Below are 18,311 nucleotides of genomic sequence, written 5' to 3'. Positions count from 1 at the left end.
TTGGCTCAAGTGCTGATAGACTTACAGGCTGAAAAACGTAAAAATACTTATGTGCACATGTAGGTTGTCACTGGACAACATGTTGGCTTCTTTTTGATATCTATATTATTAAAAATTTTGGAGATTTTCCCCTCTTCTGTCTTTTTTAACCTTTTTTTTTTTTAACCCACCTGTTTGTCTCCTCCCTCAGCTTGTTCTTTGGGAAACTACGGGAAATGCTAGCACTAGTTATCAAAACAAATTGTTTTTTACTCTTTATATCCTCAAAATAACTATTCCCATTTCCTGGCTCTACACCAAACTCCACTTCAGATCCGAACAGCAGTCCTGAAAGGCAAGCCTCAGGAATTAACAAGAAATGGCTTCCTTCTCCTCTTTGTCATCTTACAACAGTAAGAGGACTCCTCTACAGTAAAAATTGAAGTAATTGCTGCAGATAGGGTAGCTGTGATAATTTGCTCCACTGGTTATCTACAATGTTGGCCTATAATTCTTCAGTTTATAGAAATGTTAACTGCCCATGCTAGAAGTTTGCAAATAAAGTAACTTACTCCAATATTACTTAAGGAAAGTACTTTGAAGGCTTGGAATGTGGCAGGAATATAGTACTAAACTTTACTTGAAAAATGCTGATTGAGAGAAAATATTTTCAAAAACACACAAGTGCTTGCAAAATTGAAAAAAAAACAAACCCCACTTTCCGTATCAAATTTCAGCTCTTATTCTGAATCTTCACATTAAGCTTGCTAAAATACCTACTCTTTTACTGTAACAAGCAGGAGACATAGGGGAGGGCAGAATATACTGAGAACACTTAGCTGGGATCAAGAGCACCAAGCAGTAGCACATGAATGTGGTGCTGTTGTCACAGGTTAGGGCTGGGCTGGCCACTAACAAATGACAGATGTTCTCTATTGACCTCTCTTCCTCCCCAGAAGGGGAAGGGAGAGAGAATAAGGGAGAGAGGCTTATGGATTGGAAAAGAAAACTAAACCAGCTTTAATGAAACAATAACAATAATAAGAAAAGATAACTAATATTAATAAGAAAATAATAAAATATATACAAATATACATGAAACCAATACTGAAGCCAACTCCCCTGATGACAATACGTCACCACTAATGCTGCAGGGCTGGCACTGGGGCAGTCCCAGGCTGGACTCGGCAGCAAAGAGGGTGCAGGAGCTGGATTCAGGAATGCACGGATTGGGATCACCGAAGGATGGACGCAGTCCTCCTTGGATGTTGGCCATCGAAGAAGAACAACTTTACCCTTGTGATCCCTCAGCTTTATACTGGGTATGATGTGTATGGGATGGAATACTCTGTTAGTCACTTTTGGGTCACCTGTCTGCTTCGCTCCTCCCTTCAGATGCGACCTTTCAGTTCACTCTGACCCTTTTTCACTTCTGGCACCTCAACATGGGATACAGAATTTAGCAGCACCCTTGGGTGCTTACAGGAGCAAGTGTAAGCGAGAGCCTTTCTGCATACCCTTCCTTGCTATTAACTATAAACATCAAGCCTTGTCATTGCTAGAAGCAGTCACTGTCTGGAAAAACATGCTGCTGTTTTTCAGAAAGTACAATTACTTGGAAGAGACTTAACTGAAAACAAAAATCACTGAACAGAATTATTTCTGTTTTAGCTCAAACTAGGACAACTGTTTTCATCAGAGTATGGTCTCTGACGTGTCTTTTCAAGTGGAGTGTATGTGATTTTCTTATTTGGACAGACTGTGATGGGAAGAGGCACAGATGAAGTATTCCTGCATCCAGTCTGCATTGAGGTTTTGAAAGCCTCCTTGCTTTCAAAAGCTACAAGGGGGTGGTTGTTCCTTCTGTAACTGTGACCAACCACACCCTTATCTCCAGTAGCAGTCTCTGAATATCTTGTGTGTCAGTCTCCATCCGAGCAATACCATAAAGCCCCAGTTGATGTAAGTAGCCTAAATTCAGCCCAAACTGGTATGTGATTTAAAAGTACTTTATACTTGAGTGTGGAAACACAAACTAAACGTTGTAGAACCCATGAAAGGTATGATAAAGAGCCGAGGTATACAGGGTACTAGAGGATGCTTCAAAGAGAACTGTAGTCCTACATTTGTTAACTGTTTTTACACAGTGCCTTAAAGACAAGAATCATTGTATTTTTGTAGTACTTGCACTATTTCCAGAGTTAACATCCTCTTTCACGGTGGGAGCCCTTTGATGCTGCACTAATACTAATAATAATAATCACAGCAGTCTGTCTGCATCTGAGGAATTAAAAGAATAGTCAATGGGAAATGTATACACTAGTAGAATGAATTATGAATAGAATCAAATTTATCTTGGAGGAAAAAAAGATGATTTAAGACTAAGGAGTACCCAATAGTAATATTTGGGTGTAGCTTCAGAGAAATAATAGAAAATAAATTAGATTAATAGTTTACAGTTAGACTAGGCAAACAAGACAAGATTATACTGTTATCCTGAAAAAATCCAGGAGGAGGAAGATAGGTATGTTATTTAATAGCAATTTCCGAAATTCTAAGATAAACTACTGTAATATTTTCGTTCTACAGTAGATATTCAGAAAATCACTCCAGTTGTAAGTCTGTCTGTGTACCACCACATCAAGATCAGTACTGAAAAAATCTAAGTAAATCAGACATAAGTAGGAAGCTTTATACATAACATGATTTACTCACTTTGGTGTGTAAACATTATAAATATCCTACAGTAATATAGAACTTCAGTAAAAATGGGCTGTCATATTTCTGAATTTCATTGGGTTTGGTAGCTTAAGTTATAACCTTAATATTGTGTTAATATGAATTACCTATTGGATTCACATCTACATTGAACTAATGAGATTTTCAGGCAAGCAATGTTTAAATTGGATTTAAGGGAAATAAGTACTGGGAATAAGGGAATACAACAGAGAACATTATTGCAGAATAGTCACTAGTACTTTGAATTTTATTTAAAACATGAAATAAGCAGTGCAGAACAAGCTTCCTGATTAGAAAGTAATAGAACAAATACCAGTTTAGTTGGAAAATTGTAATTGTATGTAATGTCACTAAAGAGTATGTGATTTTCAAAGCCAATCTGAATACTTCAGGATTTTGACTGTCATCATGAGGTGTTAAAAGTGAGTATTAGTTGAGGTATTGTAAATGAGCAGATGGTGGTTACTTGTGCTCTAAAATTCATTTTAAAGCATCTCTTAGGCCTTTTTGTGAATATGCTTCACAACTGGGTGAAACCAAATGTGGGTTTGTACCAGAGGTTTTTTGTGCTTTATTAATCGCGTGCGTTTATTGGCCTAGATAGACATTCTGCTACTTTACGGCATTGCCTTTGGCTCTGTTTCATATTGTGCTGTAGATGCCTTCTCCTAGAACTGCTTCTCTCGTTCTTTTTGCTTCACAATAGCCGTTCTTACAGTCCAGAAAAAGAGTGAGTACTTTTTAAAATAAGCTCACTGATGGGCATCTGATCCAATAAAGTCAGCAAACAAATCCCTAAACAGCAGTGGTGTTCAGCAGGAGTGAAGCTGATCCTGTGTGAGATTGGAAATTCATTTTAACAGTTCTATTATTTCAGGACTTTAAAAAAAAAAAAATTAAAAAAAAGGTGTCTGGTTGTCTTCCCTCCTGACTGCAGTAGTTTGATGCCCCATCAGTGTCATCGTTCCAGTACCCACAATTGTGTAGTTTATTGTCATATTACCACTTTACATGTGCTTTATCGTACTCTAGGAGACATTAGAAAAGAAAGCAACCAAAATTGTGGTGTAAACCATACGTATACTAAGTGCAGTCCATTTTTGATACTATGCATGAATTAATCTTTTGTTGTTAGAGAGAGACAAAGGTTGTTAGGGTTGGACAAGATGACCTCTAGAGGTCCCTTCCAACCTCAACCATTTTGTAGTTCTGTGAGTATAAAGCTGTCTTGAAATAGGACTTATTTTTACATATTATCTTGAAAGTAAGTTAGTAGAGACAACCTTATGGATAAGCCAGTGAATTGACTGAGGATTTGGGGCAATTTATTAAATAAAATATCAATATTATATCTCAGTTAAAAGTACTGTGCAGAGGAGAAAAAAGGTTTGTGTTCAAAATACCTAACTTGGAAAGGATGACCTCAGTTTTCAGGAAAAACCCACCTCATCAAACCCGACAAAAAACCCAAGTAAAAATTCCTTCTGTGTTTACTCCTTTTCTTTTATACTAAAGTACCAAAGGAATAATGTTATTCCTGGTTTTATGTCACTGTTTGACAAAATAGCTTCCTGTAGATTTTGTAAATTTTATACTAGCTATGGTGCATACAGGTCTGCAGTTTAATCTTTGAAAAAGCGTGACTCAAATTTTGGACAAATCTTTCTTGTGTTTTGTGACTACTGGTCCATAGCTCCTATTTCTGTTTCATTTAATCCAGATTAAGGAAGTAGAGCATATTCTTGCACCTTCAGTCAATGATGTGTAATAATTTTACACCTGTATCTTGTGCCATTTTTATATTCTGTTTGATTATTTTGCTTGTTTAAGCTGCATAGGATGAAATAATTTAGTGAGAGCATAATCTTAACTATCTAAGAAACAGATTTATTTTGGTTATTGAAGCTCTTCCTGGGCTCTGTTTGACCCAAAAGTCAGTTGTTTAGGAGAGGTGAGGTGTTTTGTGCTCTAGAGAAGCATTTTGTTCTCTCTGCACCTGAGAGGGGAATCTAGACAAAGAGCTTAACTTCAACCTAGCTTTTGGGTGGCTGGGTTTTCTGGGAGGGATCCACCTGCTGTGTATTTCAGTTTTGACTTGTGATTTATTGGTAGTTTGACTTGTCTGTTTTATTTTTATAGTCGGTTAAAAACTACACCAAATGTCACGTGAGGAACGAACAGATCTGCAATAAACTGACCAGCTGCAAAAGCTGCTCGCTACACCTGAACTGCCAGTGGGACCAGCGGCAGCAGGAGTGCCAGGCCCTACCTGGTAAGGGCTGTGGGGCGGCGACGCTACTTGTTGTCGTTGATTTCAAAACTGAGTCAATCTCCTCCATTGTTGCCAAAGAATACTTGTTCAATGGGTAGACCTGGATTTATTTTACTTGTGCTGACTCTCCCTGCCTGGCTGTGCCTGTACAGGTGAACACAGATGCAGTTACATCGCTGATTGGTATATCAGTGCTGCCTTCACTCTTATTAGGAGAGGTAATGATATTTACGAAGGCATAATGGCATGTACCTCTGCACAAGCCAGTGACGAGTTCTAGCCTGTGGGGATCACTGAGAACAGACCTGAACTGCCACAGAGTCCTTCGCTGTTGTACATTCGCTGACACTGTTACTTTTGCTAGCTGGGGCTTTATCTTATAAATTATACTTCAATTATACTTCAGTTTCCCTGTGCAGATAAGGCCTAAGATCTAGTTTCTTGATTGTCTAATGTTGGTAATACTATCAAAACAGTGAATATTAAAATGCTAATATAAAATATTCTCAGAAGGTGATTGTTAACATTCTGAAATAATATGTATTTTTTAATTGATTTTCATAACTGTATATATGCAGTTAGATATCAGTACCTTTTCCATTTGATCTTTATGTCCAGATGAAGTTAATAAACACAGTTTTTTTTCTCCACAAAGATTATTCATTATTCTGTGCAGCTTAAAACTACATTTACGTAATCTTTGTAAAGATTAACTGTAAGAGTTGCTCTGAATTACTCATCCTTTAATAGTTTTCTGAGTCTGAGTAATGCTGAAATGTGTTGAAGAGGAAATATTTTCCAAGGTGTTATCTGAATTTCCTATCATTCTGATTGCATTTGTAATTAGGTCCTTAATTCTAGGACAGTTGTTTTCAGATTTTGAAATTTACGTAACATTTAGGCAAAGTCATTGATTAATTATGTACATAGTCTAATATTGAATATTTAATTGTGCTCAAATCTGGATACAGGGAAGAAATAGCGTCATAACGATATTGTTATGCTGAAGCTTAGCATATACCTTATAAATATTTTATAAGTTGTTAAAAGTTTCTGTTCTAAAAATACGCTATTCAATATGATACTACTTGCTGTTGTAGAATTTATATGATGTGAAAAGGGAAGTTGAGTGTGGGATGTATTTTGAATTATGATCTCAGGAAGTTAAAATTCAGACTCCCTTAGGTTTTTTAAAAGTTTGGGTTTTGTTTTTTTTTTTTTTTTCAAATGAGCCTTAATTGTGTGCTTTTTCCACTAGCTCATCTGTGTGGGGAAGGATGGAGTCATATTGGAGATGCCTGCCTTCGCATAAATTCTAGTCGTGAAAACTATGACAATGCCAAGCTGTATTGCTACAATTTAAGTGGGAATCTTGCCTCATTAACGACCTCAAAAGAAGTGGAATTTGTTCTGGATGAAATACAGAAGTACACACTTCAGGTAACTTGAGTAACTGTAATTGATGCTCATGTGAATTAAATTTGCTCTAAGAAATCTATTTTAGGAATTTGTCTAAAGAAAAGAAAGTTTATGCCTTCGAAGAAATGTAGTGTGATGCTGAAGATTAGTATAAGTGGTGTGTAGGTTATTAAGGAAATCTCATGTTTAAAGCTAACGACACAGCAGTTCCCAAGTGTTTCTTCTTACTAGATTTCACTGGTACAGGTTAGTGCTTGTTTTCAAGACGTGACTCAAGAATGGCTGGAACACATGTGGGAAATCCCAGCCCTTTTCAATACACTGTGGCAGCAGGAATCAAAACAAGATAATATAATTTTCAGTATAACAGAGAAAAAAATCCTGACTTTTACATCCGTATCCGTAAAACTGCTCGCAGAATTCTTTTTGGGTGGTGCATAGCTAGGCTGCAAGCAGTTGAGAACAGGAAGTACTCAGGATGTATACTTCTCCAAAAAAACCTGCTTCCCTATATAACTGGTATGTGGGATCAGAGGGTCACAGAGAAGCTGTACTAGTATATGAAGCATGTGGAAATTCCCTGCACAGCAGCACCGCAATGAGCCATGAGCTAATTAACTTTGTGATAATGGTGGGGAAGGGAGAGGGCTGAAAGCTCTTATGTGCCTTTGGCAACTACAGGAAGCTGCCATCAGAATATTCCTTAGGGAAGTGCTCCATATTAATTTACTGTGGGACAAGAGAAGGGAAGTTGAAGATTAATTACCTGTCTACAGGTGGTCAGGTTCATTTTTTTAGCAGTTAAATGTTCAAATGCTGATTGCTGTGTTTAAACTGTTGGAAAGCCTACCCACATCATTGGTACATGTGTATGAAATGTATGTATGCTCAAAAGATGTCAAACCCAACAGTATACATGCAGATGAGATGTCTTAGCAGAATAAGATTCCATCACAAGAAAATCAGTTCATTTTAGCAAAGGATATTTTTTAAAGTGTATATTTTGGTTTGTAGAACACGCAGCATTTCTTTGTCTGCATAAAAACCCCTATTTTTTAAGTACCTTAGGATTTTAGAATTACAGGAAAATGAAAGATATTTATGAACAATAATTAAAGGTATATCAAGCTGGTATGTGATTTGTGACGTTGTTATGTTGCAGATTGAGATGCGTACAAAGGAAATGGCAGTTAAGGGTTGCCTTTGTTATACTAAATCTGAATGTAAGAGTTTAGGGATGTATACTGTGAATCAAAATATTCTATATTATCCCTTTTAGTGTTCCACTTCAAGAAGGACGTGCAAATGTAGGTTATGTACTTATGGTTTTTGGGTTTATTTCCCAATAAATGTAGGACCTGGATAACGCAAAATTTTTTTACTAAAGACACGTATTTTCTATTATTTGCTAATAAAGGAGAGAAAGAAGTAATTCTTCTATGTCAGAAGATCTCCCTTGATACTGTACTTACTGTAGCCTTAAAACACATTCTCTATGCCCACTCTTTGAGATGAGATAATGTTGAAAATGTAATTGAAACCAAAAAAACAAAATCGGAAACAGCAACGATTTCTCTAGTTATTTATTTTGCTGACCCCCTCCCTGATTCCTATTAAAATACTGCACAGGAGGCCTTCAAATCTAATAGTGTGTGATAGACTCTTGATATGACTGATATTACCTGACTGGCTTGAGGTGTAGATGAGAAATAGCTTTTTTGTTTGGAAGCTAGATTTTTCTTACGTTTCAGGGCTTAGAACTTCTACAAGGTGACACCCTGCTGAGCGTATCTTTATTTAAATGAAGTATGTCCTGAGACAATGTGGTGATGTAGATTTGAGATACCTCACATCCAGTTTATGCAATTGTAGACAAACGTACGTGCTTGAAAAGTCTATCTTGGGTTAAATGATCGTTTAGTTTTCAGACTCTCTAATGAAATGCTACCATGACTTATCCTGCTGTTTTCAGTGACATTGAGAAAAACAAAATTTTTTTTTTTTCATTCGTATCTGTCTGTCCAATTACATTTATTCTATGTGAGACAGCCTAAATGTCTTATCAGGTGTGACAGAAGCTCTCTGAAACGTCTTGATTTTCTTTTGTCTGCCTTTTCCACGCAAACTGCAATCATAGTGATTTAAGGAGTGAGATTTCATTTTAGATGGCTTGTTTTTGTAACAGGTGGTGATGTGGGTCTGTGAGTGAGAGCAACTGTAAGGTGAACACTATGCCTTTGATCTGTATTATCTATGGTGAAATTTGACTTGTGTGGTTAATATCAAAGGCTTTAAAATCTTTTGCCTATGTGAAACAAAAGCTTTCAGTATTAGTGAATGTGTCAGAGCAACATTTGGAAATAATAATATGGTTCTGATTTTAGCTCTGCTCTATTTGATATTTTTATATTGAGAAAAGACAAACAACTTTGGTAACGGTTGTGTATTTTACAAACTGTTAAAATAGTGTTAGTAAATACTACAGCCTGGAAGAACTTCTGGAAGAATTCTGTATTGTTCTTAGAAACAATGTGGGATTTTGTTTTCTAGTACACAAAGTACTTGTTCTGGAACAAATTTAGGACAGTTTCTTCATCATGTTTAGAATAATACAAAACATTGATGCTTTGGTAAGATTCAGAGGGAGGAGGCTGCTATTGTCTCCACACCCTGTCCTGACCTCATTGTGTGTCAATTATTTCTCTAAATTCCAATACTAAATTGGAAATCAATAGATTGCCTCCTTGTAAAGGGTAAGGAGAAGGTTCATTTAGTACTAAAAAGAGAGAGTCCAAACAAAGACCTTTGTAGTCTGAAGTCAAAATATTGTTGAATTTGCAGATGTATTTTAAAACTGTCACCAATAATTTAAAGTCTAATTTGTATTTTTCATTAAAAATAAGTGAAGTTCTTAAAGAGAATGCAAAAGCAAACACAATGGATAGACTGCAGATTCCTGCACTAAAGCAAAATGACTTTGTATTTTTTCTTATATACTGTTTTATTGACCTAGTAAGCAAAATATTATGGAAGATTCAAATTTTCTGCAAAGAAGATTAAACAGCAATATGAGGTTAATTAATTGTTCCTGCTAATATTCAAATGCTGTATATTCATTTAAAAGTGCAATTAGTTCTCTTGGGAGTTTGCTTACAACTGTGGGATTTAACTAAAAATAATAATTTTCTTGTTAGCATGCAATAAATTCTGAGAAGGTTTAGTTTTGGTGTAGTAAGCGTAAACAAAGATGAGAACAGTTTTAAACAATGCCTTTCATCATATAAAATGTTGGCAACTTTTCCTTTAACTCGCTGTTCTCAGGGCTAAGCATCCTTTATAAATTATGCTTGAGTGTAGGTTGCAGTTAATTAGTGAGCTTTGCATGGCAATGTTATTCCTTGTTATCTCAAAGTATTCTCAGAGGGCTGTATGTTTTTGTGGTTTTATCATACATTTGGTTATAGTGAAGCTGACATCTACTTTTTTCTGAGTCTCTTTACTACAGTTTCTAGTAGTCTCAATTTACTGTTGTGATTTTGAAAGTCTAATAAATTATTTCAGCATTTTGTCTCTGTATTAGAGTTGTTATATTGGCTGTCCATTAGTTCACCTCTGGTTTAACTGTATTCCTGTGTTCAGGAAGTGGGGAACTCCACTCACTGTGGATGCCTGAGAAGGGAACCTGAATTTCCAAAAAAATTGTCCGCTATAAAGAAGGAAAATCAGACCAAAGTCCCACTGGAATGCTAGCTATGATCTCTGTAGATGGAAATTGTGGAAGTGGTAGCCTTTTCAGTTTGTCAGATTTTACGTGTATTTTTTTAACCAACACCACAACAGCAAAATTTGAAAAGTGTAGGAGAATTAAGTGTTCTTATGATGTAATGCATGGCTTGCTACTAATTATATCTAGATTTCATCATTTATGTCTAATAGATACTGAGACACTTAAAACCCATGAAGCTTGCTTTCTCTGCTTATAACGTGTCATTCACTGGGTAAATAATTACAGAATATGAAATCTGCAGGTATCTAGCATAGTTAGAATCGATGCATAGTGAAAGAGCAGTAGCCAAGCAGTGAGGCAGTAAATAGGATGGATGGTTTCTTTTCATATAAGCTCTTATTTTCAATAACCATTTTTTTTTGTTCATAATGATGCAGAAAAGAGGGAAACTAAATGTGAGCCCTTCTCAAAACTGTGAATGATGTGGAAATGCGAGCACTAAGAGGCCACTGTATTTTCAAAGTTTAATTGTATGTTTCTTCCTAAAGCAACTATTTTCCTAGAAATCAAGGAGTTCAAACGATTCTTGAAAAGTTTGTTGAAGTTTGATAATAGCACTGTGATGCACACATTAGAAAATGAGTCAGAAGTGTATAATACGCTTCCAGGACAATTTAAGATCCAAAATGAAAGGAATTTAAATAAAGGTGGGGGTAGATTTCTGAAAGACACACATAATTCCTCAGCAATTTGCATAATTAAGAAACGGAGTCGAATTTTGAGCCTCAGTAGTAGTTGGCTATTCAGTAAAGGTAGACATCCTCCCTTCACTCATCTGCAAATTATTCAGCCTTCATTAAATTAGTGCTGAGGCAGTAGTAATGCCTGAAAAATGTCATGACTATAAATGATCCCATTCACTGTAGATCTCAAAGAAACTTAGTCTGACATATTTTCTGAGTAAACAGTAGATTTAACATGAAATATCTGCTCTTTAGTTAAGGTTACACAATTTTCCTTTCTAACATAGTTCCATAGTTACTACTTAAAAGAAAATCAAAATTGGGTGGTTTAGAATAAGAGCAGCACATTTTTGAGGTTATTAGTGATCAGTGTTTAATAAATTCCTGTAATGGCTAAAAACTTGCATTATATTCAATTAAATAGGACTGTTGATGTGAGTACGGAATGATGTACATGGCTTCTAAGATGGGCTGTGAGTTCTAAGAACTGGCCTAGAAAGAAACAGATGAGAGAAGAAACACATTCTAGAGAATCGTTCTAGATTTTAGTAGTCTAGTGGGATAAAGCTGTGGAATAGTTCTCAAGATTTATTTGAATGTTAGTAAGGCCCATTACAAGCTTTCCCAAGATGGCCAAATCCATCTTCTGTGTATTGCCTTGCTTTGTTTCACGGTAAAATTTTACTTTGATAATTTCTGGGTATTTTCCTTTCTACCTTTTTGTGTTGTTTCTTTGTTTGCTCTTTTTTTTTTTTTTAATGTTGTTTTAACATGACTTGTATACAATGTATAATGGGAGTTTTTATAGATATACCTCAGAGCCTCATTTTTTTTAAAAATTCTCCGCTGAAACATTTGAAAGTGTACATAATATTTAAGAAAATGGTGAGTGATAGTATTCCAGAAAGAATTGCTCAACTTGAACAGCCAGGATATGAGCAGTGGTATTCTATAATCACGTTTAAACAAATTCTGGCCTATACAAGTTGAATAAAAATAGAAAAATAGTAGATTGGAATTCGTATTTGCTCCTGTGAACCACTGTTTCATCCCTATACTTTCCTCTTCGTACAGGAAGGAAAAAATATTAAGGCAAAGTTTTATGAACGTCGCTGTTTCAGATACAAATCTATAGTGTAATTGAAATAATTTGTACATCCTATAAAGAATGGTTATCTGTATTATTTGGTAAAAAACTATCATTTGTTTTGGTGACTTTTTGTGGATGTGTCATGATGTAGATGAAATGCAGCTTTTAGCTCTTAATGATTTTAAATGAGAACAAAAATGTTCAACGCTGATGTTCAAAGTAGTGATAAATTATTAGTTAAAAAAGATACTGGCATCTAAAAGTAAAAAAAAGAAAATAAAAATTAGAGGCATAAATAGAAGATAGTTCTCTAGATACAGTTGAGAATCTTGGTTAAAAGATTCAAAGTTAAGAGTATTATTCAAAGCAAATGGTTAGTCTCATGTCTATGGAAAACAGAAGATTTTCTATTACTTACTAATAGCAGTAGTAGAAGGTAATAAGGCTTAAGTATTCCAGAAATTAAGACATCAGATAAAGAAGTATTTTGATAGCTAATGTATAAAAATATGAAGATCTGTTATTTTTAATTACTAAATTTTTCCAACTGTTAAGATAATTTCTTTTGCTTGATTAAAAAAAACCAGCTTTGTTGAAACAAACATGACAATTAACTTCTGCTAGCTAGAAAATAATTTCAATTGAAATAATTTTAGGTTTTGTAATGTCAACAAAGAAGTAGGAGATATTGCCTGTCTTATTGTTCCATATTCATGGAAGAGTGGTAGAGCTGAATATTAATAGGACTTGAGTAACACATTTTCCTTGTGGCCTTTTCGTATGTGCTGTAGCACTGAAAATTCACTGGTCTATCTCCATATGTTTGTGCATATGTGTATGTAATGTCTGAAGGGACATCCCGTTTACACTACCTCTCTGTGAGTCTGAAATCTTTATGAATAGCAGTGTCTACTTCTACCCTGCGTGCCCGCTAGTGCTTTGTTAATCAAGAGACAAGGGGCCAGAATGACTGCAATTTTTGCCAAGTTTCTAGGTACTAGCAGCTGTAAAATAGAGCTGAACCGTTTGTTTGGCTTTTAACTGAAAGAAGGTAGATATAGGCCCAAGTTGGACAAGATTGTCCATTCTTTTCTTGAAAGCTAGAGCATTGCGGAGCATACTTTATGTTAAGGAATTCTTACACCTTTTCTGGAGACAGCAAATGAAAGAGGAGGTAGCCCTGGTAAAATCTTTAGCTTCTAGCAAAAGGTATCAGCCTTACTGAAATAGAACAGATTCTGCTATGTAGCAAGAGCTGGAGTGGGTCCTGCTGAGCTTAGATGATGAAGGTCTCTAGATGACGTTGTTCCCTCCTTACCAGTGCAACACACGATGATCAAGCATTTGGCATTAAAGGAAAATTCTAGTAATGGTAGAAACAACATGGTTTTGGAATTCTTGTTCACTTCCGTTCCCAGTGGACTGGCGACTCCAGCAAGTGTGGACTACTTTAAAGCACCCAGGAAAATTGTGACATACCTTAGATACTATAATAGTCAGCCTGAAGGACTGAGATAGGCACAGTCAAATGACATAGAAAAGGTTTCAGTACATTTCCACTCATCTGTTTTCTGGCTCCCTTGTAATAAGTGAAGCAACAGGACAGCCCTGCTGTGGTGAGACAAAGGTGTCTTGAGTAAGAATGATTTCCTGAACCTGGTCATGTCATCGTTTACTGACAAGATCTTGTCACGTATGTTCACATGTGTACACATTCATATGTGTGTTGGAGCTTTTCCTCCTTCCTTAAACAGAGAAGGAACTGATTCTGATTGAGTCAGGTTCCTTTTCAACTCTGAATCTGAACAACTTACCAAGTGCCAAATACAGTGATGATAGGATAGATTTCTCGGTTGTGGTTTTTTGATATCTTGAAAGTGTACATTCATCAAGGCCTTGAGAAAGAAAGAACAAGTCTTCAGAACCCTCCCAGGAGTAACTTTCTTCCCCCTTGCACGTTGAACGAAGATCATCTGACCTTCCAATAAAGAAGCTTGAGAGGAAAAAATTAGACGTATTTGGGGCTGATTTCATGTCAGCAAGTGTTTTTCTGAAGTGAAGAGTTTGTTTCTACTGTTTTTTCACCCGCCTGGTTTGCTAACAATATTTTTCAAGAGGCCTGTAAACAAGAATCTTACATCAGTGAGTTCTGGGTACAGATAACAGGCAGTCTGGTTTCCTTCCTGTCTGATCCTCTTCAGAAGCATCTTTGGCAAGATATTCAAAGTAAGGGAATCAGTTTCCTACATTCATTTTGCATTAAATAGAGTTCAAGTGAAGGGTGTTCAACTCTCATTATTTCTTAAGCCTGAAGAAGAAACTGGATTGGCATTCTCATTCAGCACCTTTGAAGTCCCTCAGTTGGATCAAGTACCTTGAGACTCCCAGCTATTATGACTGAAACTTTCATCAGCTGGAGAGATAAGGACTAGATTTATGGGTTTTTTTTGGGAAGAAATTAGTTTGATAGTCACAGCACACTGGTGGCTGCAGGTGTCACAGGTGGAACTTCTTAAATTCTCCGTTCACTGTTTGTTTTTTCCTGATGGCTTTTGTGCAGTACAGCAGCAGTCATTTTTGCTGATAAGCTTTGATATCAACACGCAATCTGCTATTGCCAGCAGTCTTCAGTTGTAGTCCACCACATTATGGAATTAATGCCACATAATTGAATATATGCCTTAAGCATGTCCTTGGAGCATTTTGGTGGCCTACTTCTCAGCTATTTACCATGTTTTAATCAGACATTAAAAAAAAAAAATGTTTTGGATAATCTGGTTTTGGCATACTAACAACATGCCCAGAGCAGCCTAAGTGAGCCTGCAAGACGGTAGCTTCGATGGTGTGTATTTGACAGCATGCTAATCAGTGTTCACGTCTCTGTGTTACACTAGCAAAGAGCCAAAGATGGTACGTGTGGAATTGGAGATATCTGACACAATGCCTATAAGTTGTCCAACTGTTACAGCTACTAAGAATGATGATGACTAAGATATGTGTTGCTTTTGCAAGAATTCTTTCATTTCAGGTGTGCTGCTTTTATGTCCTAAGGCTGCTCTGGCTTTCATGATCTTCCCTGGGACTTTGTCATCGTTAAAGGGGTTCTGAGGCACTCTGCTACTTGGATAGAACAATTTCTCTCCAAACGTCACTGCTGCACTGTCAGTTTTCATTATTGGCCTGACATACTTTTCACCATGGCTGGAATAGGATCTCTCTTTTCTATACACTGGTGCTGAGGCCAAATTATTTGGCAGTGCAATCAAAACAGTCAGTAATATGTTGAAGGTTCTCTTGGCTAGAATTCCTCAGCTCCAAAGTAGGCATTGAGGGTTGTTTTAGGCCTGTGCTTGTCAGCAATTTATCCTGCCTAAGCCGCTGACATTTTTGGTGTGCACGCTTAGCATTCTGCAGAGAGATGTCTAGAGACATGCATAAATATCTAAGGTTTTCTGATGCATGTGGACCACGTGCATATACAGCAATCTAGGCACATAAATAAAAATAAGACAACAGAGATATTATCTGCCACTTTCCAGATGCCCAAGTTTCACTTTTACTGTTTGCATCATGCTCTTTCTAGAATTCAGAATGTGGGAGCTCCCACAGACACCTGGAAAGTTGGTCATCCAGGGTAGCAATGAAGTGATGAAGTAAATACAGAAGCAAGAGACTGCAGGAGTGGACAGTGGCATTTTTGCTGGATGTTCTGTTGCTGTTCGGGAGATCCCTGAGTGCATCACTGCTTATAGAATGGAACATTTCTTAATCATTTGCTGGTTTATTTAAGCCTATTCTTGCATCTATAAGTCTGTTAGTTTCTGTAGCAATTTTTGTTTGATCATGCTCCCAACTGATGGGACAAAAGAAGAAGAGAGCATAGGAAGTACATTTTAGGGAGGTCAGGAATACTGATTAAATCTCCCTACTGATTTTTTTAAAAAGTAATTACCACTGATATTTGTGAAGCAAAATGAATAATCCTTCATATTTCAGTTTGGTGTAGCGAGGCAGAGGAAAAAGAGGAATGCTCTGATCGGGTGTGGATTTAAAAGCTCTGAAAGATTCTTCAGCCGTGGATTAAACTTGAGTGGCCAAAGAAAGATGCGAGATTGAAGATGAAAGATCTCTCTGAAAGATGATGGCAGTGACTCTTGGTTCACTTGTGAAATAGCACGTAGATCTTGAACCGCGGCAGGTTCCCTTTAGGTATATTATAGTGTTTTACTTACCTTGGTTAGTAAATTAAATCAGTTGAGAACCTAATTCGCAGTCAGATCAACATCTCTGCTTTGGAGCTGACAACATCTGTCCTTTGCCTGCTGCAGGTACCTGTGGTGTTTGGTATTTGCTGACCACCATGTGCCTGTCAGAGCCTGTGGTCTCTCTACATCTCTGTTCCTTGTGTTTGAAGTGGGGTTAATGAAAACTGCCTGCACAGAGATTACGTGAGGAAATGTGTGTGTTTGCGGTATCTTGAGATTTTTACAGTGATGGAAGCAAGAAATGTATGTAGATTTATCCTGGAACAGGCAAAGGCCTTTATTCCTCAAAATCCGCTTTTTCTCTTGGTAATTGTATCAAGAGGAGATGATAAAAATGAGTAGAATTTGTGATGTAATTTTACTGATACAGCCTAAGTATTTTTTGAGAATTAATGCTTTTTATGTTTTCTAGACTAGGTTTTTTAATAGCTTATAAATCAATAATAAAAGTATATTTGATGCGTATTTAATGGCATTAGAGTTGTGTTTGTGCCACTTTCATCTCTACTTCTGAATTGCCTAAAGATGTTGATCTGTATCAGCAATGCAGACTTTAGAGAATAGAATATTTATCCTGTTTTTTTGCTGAACTTTGATTTCTGTGAATTGTTGTTAACTTACGTGTATTTTATTATCCATATCGGCCTAGCAATTAGTAATGGGTACAGTAGCCACCCGAGAAAAAAAAAACAATTTCATTATGACCATTTGGCCTGGTTTCTGACTCTGTATCAAGTAATAGTAACCAGAATTGACTTTGAACAGAACAAACACAGATTTTTAGTAGAACAGAAGCATATAGTTGGTGGGGTTTTTGTTGTGCATTTGTTTATTTGGGGAGGAATCCAGCAAGGTAGAACAATTAAAATAAAAACTGTGTGGATAATGACTGGTGAGGTGAAAAAGTTGAGAAAAGAACATGGTGAATTCTCTCAAAATGTGAAGCTTTTGCTGCTCAGCTATTCTTTGAAATGTTTTAACAAGACGAAGAAGAAAAGCATTTTAACTGATTATCTCACATTTGTTTCATTCTGATTCATAGAAAATTTCACCTTGGGTAGGTTTACGCAAGATCAACATCTCCTACTGGGGATGGGATGACATGTCTCCTTTCACAAATACAACTCTGCAGTGGCTTCCTGGAGAGCCAAATGACTCTGGCTTCTGTGCATACCTAGAAAGAGCAGAGGTGGCAGGTCTGAAAGCGAATCCATGCACTGCAATGGCAGATGGTCTTGTGTGTGAAAAACCTGTCGGTAAGCAATCTCTTATACTTAGTTACTGTTACTGTCATGATTAGCAAGCTGTTTGGGTTTTCATTTGGCTAAGAGCAATTTTTGAACAATTTGGATTAGGTAATTATGAAAAAATGTACTTTTTTATTATTTGAAAAATATGGAGCTCTAACCTGAAAAATAATATTTCTAAAGCAGCAAATATTTATTTGTGAATTAGTTTGCATGGCTTAGTCTGCGTTATACCAGAAGTCTTATAAATTGCTGCTAAGTCAGTAGTAGTCAGTGACAACAGTGGTTGTAGCATGAAAGTGTCTGTGGAGGTCTTCAGCAAGGCTGATATTTTCTTTCTGAATCTTGCTGAACATCAGTGAACATTTTAATGGTCTAGAAGACTGACAAAACCAAATTTCTTGTTTCCATCTTTTAGATTTGTTGCTGTATAAAGGTTACTCTGGCAAATAGTCATTTGACAGTTCAAATCAGCATTTTCATGCTCAGATTGTCCTATGTTTCTCTTCAGAGCTGTGAGGTTGAGCTTAGGAAGTTCTTTGAATTTCCCCTTCAGATTTATTTTGTGCATTGCTTGTGCAAAACTGGAAGATAGCTGTGTTGTTGGTGTGTTGGGAACACTACCTATCAATCTGATGGCTTTTGCTGTGAAATTGTCAGAGATGTTAACTTGCAAAACCAAAGCCTGATTGTACCAATCACTTATTCTCTCATAAGCAACTCCAAATAGTAATGTAATTGCGAAGTGTATATTGTACACTTGTTGCTACTGCCATCTATATTTCCTAAAAGTTTCATCTTTTACAGTGTTCTTAATTTTGAATTAATAG

General features: G+C 36.5%; 1 protein-coding gene across 1 annotated transcript in view; it reads left to right on the top strand.

Annotated features, from left to right (window-relative positions):
• Positions 1-18,311, top strand: part of ATRNL1 (attractin like 1) — a 531,929-nt gene that overhangs the window by 116,398 nt on the left and 397,220 nt on the right. Inside the window, exons 14-16 of the mRNA XM_086466503.1 lie at positions 4,858-4,990; positions 6,249-6,430; positions 17,277-17,490. Coding sequence (XP_086322629.1) covers positions 4,858-4,990; positions 6,249-6,430; positions 17,277-17,490 — 529 coding nt within the window. The remainder of the gene's footprint in view (positions 1-4,857; positions 4,991-6,248; positions 6,431-17,276; positions 17,491-18,311) is intronic.

The sequence above is a fragment of the Leptosomus discolor genome, chromosome 6, assembly GCF_034619465.1.
Source record: "Leptosomus discolor isolate bLepDis1 chromosome 6, bLepDis1.hap2, whole genome shotgun sequence".
NCBI lineage: Eukaryota > Metazoa > Chordata > Aves > Leptosomiformes > Leptosomidae > Leptosomus > Leptosomus discolor.
Note: the sequence above shows the minus strand (reverse complement) of the source record. Positions and strands in the feature narration are given on the sequence as shown.